At 35.4% G+C, this 11,427-nt stretch overlaps 1 protein-coding gene across 1 annotated transcript; it reads right to left on the reverse strand.

The window, feature by feature from the left end:
• Positions 1-321: 321 nt before the first annotated feature.
• On the reverse strand, positions 322-9,668 carry LOC105440295. Its single transcript, XM_030992798.1, has 7 exons — positions 9,512-9,668; positions 8,809-8,973; positions 7,139-7,303; positions 5,317-5,481; positions 3,499-3,666; positions 1,824-1,921; positions 322-1,363 (listed from the first exon to the last, which is right to left on the reverse strand). Exons 1-7 carry the CDS (start codon positions 9,596-9,598, stop codon positions 475-477), a joined length of 1,737 nt encoding a protein of 578 aa, XP_030848658.1. The 5' UTR covers positions 9,599-9,668; the 3' UTR covers positions 322-474.
• Positions 9,669-11,427: the final 1,759 nt, after the last annotated feature.

Genomic DNA, 11,427 nt, shown 5'->3' on the forward strand with positions numbered 1-11,427 from the left:
TAGAATCCTTGAAAACATTTTGTAATTTTTTTTTTAGAAGGCATAAAATGTTGATTCAAATCATTCATATTTTCTATTATCATAGGAGATTTCATGTTCTTGATGTGGAATTGATGAAAAGTCTAAAATACTCCAATTTTTGCTTTTGAATATATTTCATTTTAAGGCTCCAATGGCTGTCCATACTTTTTAAGTCCAACTTAGTGTTAAGTTCTACTTAGGATCTTTGTGAAACACTCCCCAGGACTTAAAATCAACAGGCTAGCCGGGACACATGGACAGCCAAAACTCTAGGTCCAGACCCTCAGATTTTGAAGTTTTTTCTTAGGACTCATGCATACAGAGTGTAAAAAGTTAAATCTGAACCTCTTTTCTAAAAAAGAAGTTAGTGTGAAGCCCTGAATCATACATACACAAAGTCAAGATGAAGTGTTACCACTGGGACACTGTCTTACTCTATCGATACCATAGCAACTAGACTACATACTTTGATTGCTTCTCTGGAATTTCAGGATCATCCTGTGGAACTCTTGACTGAGTAGAAGGAGCTTTCCTCTTGTAAGGCCTGTTCTGACTACTGCTACCTTCTCTGTGTGTCTGAGAGAATTGCCATACATCATCTGATGTATTGCCAACATGCTGTTGAGGGTGGTCTGATGAAGGTATTGTCATTCTTGAAGAGTGTACATCATCCATAGGTTGGTGTTGAGGGTGGTCTGATGGTGGCAATGCCCTTCTTGAAGAGTGTACATCACCCATGGGTTGGTGTTGAGGGTGGTATGATGGTGGTAATGTCCATCTTGGATAGTGTACATCCCCCATGGGTTGGTGTTGAGGATGGTCTGATGGTGGTAATGTCCTTCTTGGAGAGTGTACATCACCCATGGGTTGGTGTTGAGGGTGGTATGATGGTGGTAATGCCCTTCTTGAAGAGTGTACATCACCCATGGGTTGGTGTTGAGGGTGGTCTGATGGTGGCAATGCCCTTCTTGAAGAGTGTACATCAGTGGTAACACTGATGTTAGCCATGTCAGCCGAGCAATCCAAGTTATTTGAGTTGCCACAGTCGGCCGAGTTGTCCGAGGCATTTGAGTTGCCTGAGTTGGCCGGGGCATCTGAGTCACTTGAGCCGTCCGAGTCATTTGAGTTGCCTGAGTTGGCCGGGGCATCTGAGTCACTTGAGCCGTCCGAGGCATTTGAGTTGCCTGAGTTGGCCGGGGCATCTGAGTCACTTGAGCCGTCCGAGTCATTGGAGTTGCCTGAGTTGGCTGGGGCGTCCGAGTCAATTGAGCCGTCTGAGTCATTTGAGTTGCCCGAGTTGGCCGAGCCATCCAATTCACTTGAGCCGTCTGAGTCAAGTAAGCTGTAAAGGAGAGAGACTTATCTTATTATATGTTTGAAAGATTAAAAATAAGAAATCAACTAATTTTGATATTATTGAAAGTTCCAGTCTCAAGAAACAATTTGATCAGTGAATGAAGAAGAAGAAAAAAAAGAGACTACATTGTAAAAAAAATATCAAGAACACACACAAATCTACAAATTTATTAGGTTAAAAGCACTATACAGTAAGGAATTTGTTCAATAAAGCGGTTAGTGAATATTTTGTGTTTTCAGACAAGAAATCTTACATTATTTTAAGGTACACAGTTTCACTTTAGTGCATGCTCCCTGATGGGGTTATATATCAGCATTGCATCTTTTCTTAGTATTCCATTAGAGGCTCTTTATATTGTTCCTGCATCACACTACTCATGAAAAGTCTACATGCTGTTAAATTTCTAAATTTCTTTTAAAATCACATATAGGCCTACTGTACTTACCTTGGCATACATGAGAGGGTGTGAAGAAATGAGTTCAAGTCATCTTGAGCAACTCCATTGAACCTGAAGTTTCCCTTCCTAATCTGAGGAAAACAACCCTATAACATATAACAACAAAATTACTTGTCAACCTTGTATCAGTTAGAAGTAAGTGGTTCTATTTAAATCTGGCTTATAATCTTTTTTCTTGGGGACTATGCACCCAAGAGCTACAGTAACATCTCATAATCAAAAGAAGCATGGAGACTTTGAAAAAGCTACAATAAGAAAAATCATGCACAAGACATTAAAAAGAAATTTCAAATATAAATGGATCCAATACATACTGCAATTTCATGACATCCTGTAATATTAATCATAGTAGTAGTTTAGCTGTTGTAGTACTGGTAGTAGTATTCACTATAGCAGTAGTAATTTAATTATGATACTGAAATCAAGTATAAACTAGATGGAACTTCGACTGCACGCAGTCGAAAATGATGCCTCCGACATAGAGCGATTTCACAAACCAAACCAGAAGCAATTTTTTAAATTCAAGTTTAATTGTAATCAATTAACAGGTTCTCAGAATATAGTGATTACAAGCTATTAGTCATATACATGTATGACCCTTTGAACTTTGCAAGATGCATATATATCCCGAGATTGATAGTAATCCATCCGTCAGTATTGACAATGCATTCACAAGATAGTTTTGCGTACCGTATACATAATAGGCCCTGTGACCTTTTAACTTTGACTTCGTGACCCCAAAATCTAATCAATAATCAGCTCTGCAAGATACATACATGACCCAAGTTTGGCGGTAGTACATCAATCGGTTCTTGAGATAATGTGATCACGAGCTATTTTTGCATACATAATGGGCCCTGTGACCTTTGACCTCGTGACCCCCAAATCTATTCCATTCATTAGCTCTGCAAGTTACATACATGACCCAAGTTTAGTGGTAATCCATCAATTGGTTCTTGAGATAACGTGATCACGAGAACGGGACGTACGGACAGACGTACGGACCGACAACCAGAAAAAATAATGCCTCCAGCTACTTTTTAGCGGAGGCATACAAAACTACCTGTTATGACACCTCTTCATACTTTTTATCATACTATATTAGGGATCAGAGAACAACTACGGAACACAGAAGAATTCTATATGTATTTTGTGTAGGGCTCGTAGGGCTCCCAACCTGTTTGCATCGATAAGTCCTACTCCTACTAACACTGAAACTAATAATACGCATAAATATGTATTTGATATTAATGTATTTAATGTATTCATAACTCTGGAGTGTATGTGCACACAACCCCTAAGTCAGGAGGTTCGTTGCTATGGTTCAGTTTGGTAAATTCAAGCCTTCATCAAAATTGGATCTAACAAAACTATATGACATATTTTCCATATCAATCAAACTTGGAAAAGGTTGGATATTGATTATTGATCAAAACAATGTCAATCCCACACACACTTGGATTTCAACTGAATCAGTACATGTATAGTTTTCTTTTATTCCATGTTTCATGACTGTATCAATAAACCAAGAAAATGGCCTTTAGAAAAGGGTATTTATAGAGAAAAAAACATATATATACATGTGCCTCATATAATCATTACTGCTCTTTCTTTCTTTCGATGAACCTCGATCTCCATGACATTGCCATTGGGAAACACATACCTGTATGGATGATGCATTTGCTTTCAATGAAAAGTAGAACTCCTCATTGAGATCCATATGAAGTGTCAGGTCAGTCAGGTTTGGCATACAACACAGTGCTTCTGCTAGATGATGATGATGCGCGGCTGGCGTGGGACACTGGGCATCATAAAGCTTGAGAGTCTGGACCTACGTTCATGATTAACATAGTTAAGTAACTCATCTATACATGCACACATTTAATTTACAAATTTCTCACTATATTTTTACATTTCATACAAATTCCAATCATTACATAGTTGTATTCATCAAAAACATTCTCAGCAAAAATTATTAAATAGATTTTCTTTTCATATTCAATTATTTTCTATTGAAAAAAGAACACACTAAAAATTCCAAGGAGAGGATGATTTAGAAAGAGTGATTTAAAAAAAAATTATATGTTCTCTTTATAGGACTTCCAACCTGTTTGCATTGAAAGGTCCTACTCCTACTTATACTGAAATTTATAATATGTATTTATATACATCTGCTATTAAAGTATTGAAGGTATTCATAACTCTAAATTTCATTTGCCCAAGACCCTTGTCAGGAGGTTTGTTGCTATGGTTAAGTTTGGTTAATTGAAGCCTTTATTAAAATTGGCTGTAATAAAACTATATGACATATTTTCCATATCAATCAAACTTGGAAAAGGTTGGATATTGACTATCGATTTTAAAAAAAAGTCAATCGTATACACACTTGGATTTCAACTGGATCAGTAAATGTATAGTTTGCTTTTACTCTATGTTTCATGACTGTACCAACATACCAAGTGAACAGCCATTAAAATAAGGTTTTTGGAGAAAAAAAACAGGTATACACCTGTACATGTGCACCATATAATCATTACTGCTCTTTCTTTCTTTCAGTGAACATCTCCATGGCATTTACATTAGGACACACACACACCTGTATGGATGATGCATTTGCTTTCAATGTAGAGAAAAACTCCTCATTGTGAAACATTACAAGTCTCAGGTTAGTCAGGTTTGGCATATAACACAGTGCTTCTGCTAGGTGCTGTGATGAGGCTGGTGTGAGACACCGGAATTCTTCAAGGTTGAGAGTCTGGACCTACGTTCATGATGAACATAGTTAAGTAACTTATGTATACATGCATACATTTTATTGACAAATTTCTCACTAAATTCTTACATTTCATACAAATTCCATTCATTACATAGTTGTATTCAAAATAATATTCTCAGCAAAAATTATTAAATAGATTTCTTTCCATATTCAATTATTGTCTAAAGACTCCATGGAGAGGATGATTTAGTAAAAGTGATGTTTTTTAAATTTGATATCTATTCTTTATAGGGCTTCCAACCTGCTTGCATTGAAGACCCCTACTCCTACTTGCACTGAAACTAATAATACGCATAAATATGTATTTGCTATTAATGTATTTAATGTATTCATAAGTCTGGATTTCATGTGCACAAGTCATGAGGTTTCTTGCTATGGTTCAGTTTTGTAAATTCAAACCTTTATTAAAATTGGCTGTAATAAGCTATATGACATATTTTTCATATCAATCAAACTTGGAAATGGGATATTGACTATCGATCAAAACAACGTCAATCTTATACACACTTGGATTTCAACTGAATCAGTACATGTATAGTTTGCTTTTCCTCTATGTTTCATGGCTGTACCAATATACCAAGTGAATGGCCGTTAAAAAAGGTGTTTAGAAAAAAAAACATGTATACATGTGCATCATATAATCGTTACTACTCTTTCTTTCTTTCAGCGATCCTCTCCATGACATTTACATTAGGACACACATACCTGTATGGATGATGCATTTGCTTTCAATGAAGAGCAGAACTCCTCATTGCAAAACTTTCCAAGTGTCAGGTCAGTCAGGTTTGGCATAGCACACAATGCTTCTACTAGGTGATGATACGAGGCTGGCGTGGGACACTTGACATCATTAAGGTTGAGAGTCTTGACCTGCGTTCATGATGAATATGGTTAAGTAACTCATCTACACATGCAAACATTGAATTTACAATTTCTCCCTATATTTTTACATTTCATACAAATTCCAATCATTGCATAGTTGTACCGGTATTCATAAAAAAACATTCTCAGCAAAAATTATTAAATAGATTTTCTTTTCATATTCAATTATTTTCTATTGAAAAAAGAACACACTAAAAATTCCAAGGAGAGGATGATTTAGAAAGAGTGATTTAAAAAAAAATTATATGTTCTCTTTATAGGACTTCCAACCTGTTTGCATTGAAAGGTCCTACTCCTACTTATACTGAAATTTATAATATGTATTTATATACATCTGCTATTAAAGTATTGAAGGTATTCATAACTCTAAATTTCATTTGCCCAAGACCCTTGTCAGGAGGTTTGTTGCTATGGTTAAGTTTGGTTAATTGAAGCCTTTATTAAAATTGGCTGTAATAAAACTATATGACATATTTTCCATATCAATCAAACTTGGAAAAGGTTGGATATTGACTATCGATTTAAAAAAAAAGTCAATCGTATACACACTTGGATTTCAACTGGATCAGTAAATGTATAGTTTGCTTTTACTCTATGTTTCATGACTGTACCAACATACCAAGTGAACAGCCATTAAAATAAGGTTTTTGGAGAAAAAAAACAGGTATACACCTGTACATGTGCACCATATAATCATTACTGCTCTTTCTTTCTTTCAGTGAACATCTCCATGGCATTTACATTAGGACACACACACACCTGTATGGATGATGCATTTGCTTTCAATGTAGAGAAAAACTCCTCATTGTGAAACATTACAAGTCTCAGGTTAGTCAGGTTTGGCATATAACACAGTGCTTCTGCTAGGTGCTGTGATGAGGCTGGTGTGAGACACCGGAATTCTTCAAGGTTGAGAGTCTGGACCTACGTTCATGATGAACATAGTTAAGTAACTTATGTATACATGCATACATTTTATTGACAAATTTCTCACTAAATTCTTACATTTCATACAAATTCCATTCATTACATAGTTGTATTCAAAATAATATTCTCAGCAAAAATTATTAAATAGATTTCTTTCCATATTCAATTATTGTCTAAAGACTCCATGGAGAGGATGATTTAGTAAAAGTGATGTTTTTTAAATTTGATATCTATTCTTTATAGGGCTTCCAACCTGCTTGCATTGACGACCCCTACTCCTACTTGCACTGAAACTAATAATACGCATAAATATGTATTTGCTATTAATGTATTTAATGTATTCATAAGTCTGGATTTCATGTGCACAAGTCATGAGGTTTCTTGCTATGGTTCAGTTTTGTAAATTCAAACCTTTATTAAAATTGGCTGTAATAAGCTATATGACATATTTTTCATATCAATCAAACTTGGAAATGGGATATTGACTATCGATCAAAACAACGTCAATCTTATACACACTTGGATTTCAACTGAATCAGTACATGTATAGTTTGCTTTTCCTCTATGTTTCATGGCTGTACCAATATACCAAGTGAATGGCCGTTAAAAAAGGTGTTTAGAAAAAAAAAACATGTATACATGTGCATCATATAATCGTTACTACTCTTTCTTTCTTTCAGCGATCCTCTCCATGACATTTACATTAGGACACACATACCTGTATGGATGATGCATTTGCTTTCAATGAAGAGCAGAACTCCTCATTGCAAAACTTTCCAAGTGTCAGGTCAGTCAGGTTTGGCATAGCACACAATGCTTCTACTAGGTGATGATACGAGGCTGGCGTGGGACACTTGACATCATTAAGGTTGAGAGTCTTGACCTGCGTTCATGATGAATATGGTTAAGTAACTCATCTACACATGCAAACATTGAATTTACAATTTCTCCCTATATTTTTACATTTCATACAAATTCCAATCATTGCATAGTTGTACCGGTATTCATAAAAAAACATTCTCAGCAAAAATTATTAAATAGATTTTCTTTTCATATTCAATTATTGCCTATTGAAAAAAGAACACACTAACGTTTCCAAGGAGACGATGATTTAGTAAGAGTGATTTAAATAAAAACTCTATATGTACTCTTTATAGGACTTCCAACCTGTTTGCATTGAAAGGTCCTACTCCTACTAATACTGAAAATAATAATACGCATAAATATACATTTGTTAATTAATGTATTAAAGGTATTCATAAGTCTGGATTTCATGTGCACAAGATCCTAAAGTCAGAAGGTTTCTTACTAAAGTTTAGTTTGGTAAATTCAAGCCTTTATTAAAATTGCGTCTTAAAAAACTATATTGACATATTTTTCATATCAATCAAACTTGGAAAAGGTCGGATATTGACAATCTATCAAAAACATGTCAATCGTATACACACTTGGATTTCAACTGAATCAGTACATGTATAGTTTGCTTTTACTCTATTACCCCATTCACAGTGGCCTCAAACACCGCGACAGCAGCGGGACTGTCCCGCTGCTGTCGCGGTGTTGTCTTCAGTGTGAAGGCTCGGACCCGTTATAAACTATCGCGGGATAACACCGCCTAGCGATAACGCCGACACAAACTATCGCTAGGGACGCCTAGCTACAGCAGCGGGACAGTCCCGCTGCTGTCGCGGTGTTTACTCAGTGTGAAGGCTCTCCGCTATAACACCGCGACAAACACGTGTGATTTGTTTACTTACCTATCACTGACCTCTTTTCTACAGCAATGGGGAACATAAAGTGAAATAGAAATAAAGTAACCAGTGGATTCAAATTGATTTTATTATTATGTAGGTATTATAATTATCCAAATAAAAATATTTCACACTTCAAAAAATTAAAATATTCTGACTGGAAGCAATAAAAATGCTAGTTTTTTAAAAAGTAATATGATCGAGGATACAAAAAGCAACTTGACATGTTTACCGCGCAATTTCAAGCAAGTATTTCCGGTCATATCGGGGTCACTCGCGGGTCATGAGCCATGCATACACGTGTTTGTTACGGAGGTAATACAAATCACCCGCTGCAGCGTGAATGGGTACATGATATTTATCCCGCTGCTGCAGCGGGATAACTTTTCTACTGTGAATGCATTTGTAGCGGTGTTATGGCGGTGTCGCCGCTCCGCTACAACGCCGCTACAAATTTCAAAACCACTGTGAATGGGGTATATGTTTCATGACTGTACCAATATACCAAGTGAATGGACGTTAAAAAAAGGTGTTTTAAAAAAAAATATGTTTACATGTGCACCATATAATCATTACTGCTCTTTCTTTATTTCAATGAACCTTGATCTCCATGAAATTTCCATTGGGACACACATACCTGTATGGATGATGCATTTGCTTTCAATGTAGAGAAGAACTCCTCATTGAGATCCATTTCAAGTGTCAGGTCAGTCAGGTTTGGCATAAAACACAGTGCTTCTGCTAGGTGATGATGCACGACTGGCGTGGGACACTGGACATCATAAAGCTTGAGAGTCTGGACCTACGTTAATTATGAATATAGTTAAGTACCTCATCTATACATGCATACATTTTATTTTCCAATTTCTCACTGTATTCTTATATATCATTCAAATTCCATTAATTGCATAGCTGTATTTATGACAACAAAGACGATTGAATAGAATTTATTTTCATATTCAATTATTGTCTATTGAAAAAAGAACACACTAAAGTTTCCAAGGAGAGGATGATTTAGTAAGAGTGATTAAAAAACAACTCTATATGTACTCTTTATAGTACCTGTTTGCATTGAAAGGTCCTACTCCTACTAATACTGAAAATAATAGTATGCATAAATATACATTTGTTATTAATGTATTGAAGGTATTCATAACTCTGGATTTCATTTGCCCAAGAATCTTGTCAGGAGGTTTGTTGCTATGGTTCAGTTTGGTAAATTCAAGCCTTTATTTAAATTGGCTCTAACAAAACTATATGACATATTTTTCATATCAATGAAACTTGGAAAAGGTTGGATATTGACTATTGATAAAAAACAATGTCAATCTCATACATACCTGTATGAATGATGCATTTGCTTTCAATGTTAAAAAGAACTCCTCATCGGGATACATTTGAAGTGTCAGGTCTGTCAGGTTCGGCATAGAACACAGTGCTTCTGCTAGGTGATGTGATGAGGCTGGTGTGGGACACTTGACATAGACAAGCTTGATAGTCTGGACCTGCGTTAATTATGAATACAGTTAAGTACCTCATCTATACATGCATACATTTTATTTTCTAATTTCTGACTGTATCCTTATATATATCATACAAATTCCATTAATTGCATATCATGATAACATGTCATTTTCACAAAAAATGATTGAATAGATTTTATTTTCAAATTCAACTCTTGTCTCTTGAAGTTAGAGAACATACTAAAGTTTCTCCGGAAATAATGACATAGTAAGAGTGATTGTTTTATAAATTCTATATACTGTATATTCTTTATAGGGCTTCCAACTTGTTTGCATGATAAGTCCTACTCCTAATAACACTGAAATTAATATTTCCCAGACATATATGTTTGCTATTAATAAATAATAATAATAATAATAATAATATTTAATTTTTATATAGCGCTTAATACAAATGTCTCTAAGCGCTTTACAAATATACTATTACCCCGGTAATTGGATTCAGTGCTTGCCCGCACACATTGTGTGCACAATCTCCACTCCCTGGGGAGCATTCCAGCCGGGCGTTACTTGACGCTGGCAAGCTGTTTGACCAACATTGACGGTCGCATCCTACCGGGTACCCATTTAACACCTTAAGTTAACATTTAATGTGTTTAAAGTATTCATAACTCTGGATTTCATGTGCACAAGACCCCTAAAGTCAGGAAGTTTCTTTCTATGGTACCATTTGGTATATCCAAGCGTTTATTAAAATTGGCTTTCGGAAAACTCTGTGACAAATTTTAAAAATCAATCAAACTTGGGAAAGGTCAGAAATTGATGATTGATACAAAATAATGTCCATCTTATCAACACCTAAACTTCAAATGAATCTCCACATGCAAGGTTTTTAATCCAATTCAATTCAATTCATTTGGCATGAATTTCTTTTACAAATCATAAATACAAAATATATAACAGGCCAGATCCTCTCTAAGAAGCAATTTGTGTTTGGTAAATGAGTAAATCAGAAAACACAATATCAAATTAAATTGCAAAAGAAATACAAATTACAGGGTATATATATTTTTAGAAGAGGAAAAAAGAGAGCAAACATTGTCTACAGCAGTTATTGACCATGTATATGCACACACTCAGTCACACACAACCATATAAGAGCAATACAGAAAATGGAAGAGGTGGGAATGAGAAAGAGGAGAAAGGGAAGAGGTGGGAATTTTCAACTCCCAAATAGTACTCAGAGCAACCTTAAAATTGTTAGAATATTTCTGGCCACGTGAAGATGTGTTCAACCAATCAAAAACCAATAAATTTGTAATGCAGGATATAATTTGTGATATTCTATAGTTTAAAGTTTGGGTTAATATCAATGAAACCAATTCGGCATCAGGAAATCTTCAACCTATCTTATAGATTAATTCAAGCGTTTCAAATATTTATGTCTAACTGATCATAAGCATCCTTAATCTGGAAATGGCTTGTTTAATTCGGATACAAGAATTCACATAATCACTTCAGTATTTGAGAAAATCCATGTCAGTAGTGCGCCCGTGGACACAATCATTCAGACTTGATTCCGTGGACACAATCATTCGCGGGTGTTATAGATACAGTGGACAGATTCGACAGAATCGCTCGTTGGTTTGATTCCGTGGACAAAATCACTTGCAGTTTGAATACTTTGAAATGATTCCATGGACAAAATCTCTCACGGGTTGATTCCGTGGATACAATCACTATGTGAGATTGATTTTGTGACAATATCAATTGGAGTGATTTTGTGTCACATG

The sequence above is a fragment of the Strongylocentrotus purpuratus genome, unplaced genomic scaffold, assembly GCF_000002235.5.
Source record: "Strongylocentrotus purpuratus isolate Spur 01 unplaced genomic scaffold, Spur_5.0 spur5_scaffold_20, whole genome shotgun sequence".
NCBI classification, from domain to species: domain Eukaryota; kingdom Metazoa; phylum Echinodermata; class Echinoidea; order Camarodonta; family Strongylocentrotidae; genus Strongylocentrotus; species Strongylocentrotus purpuratus.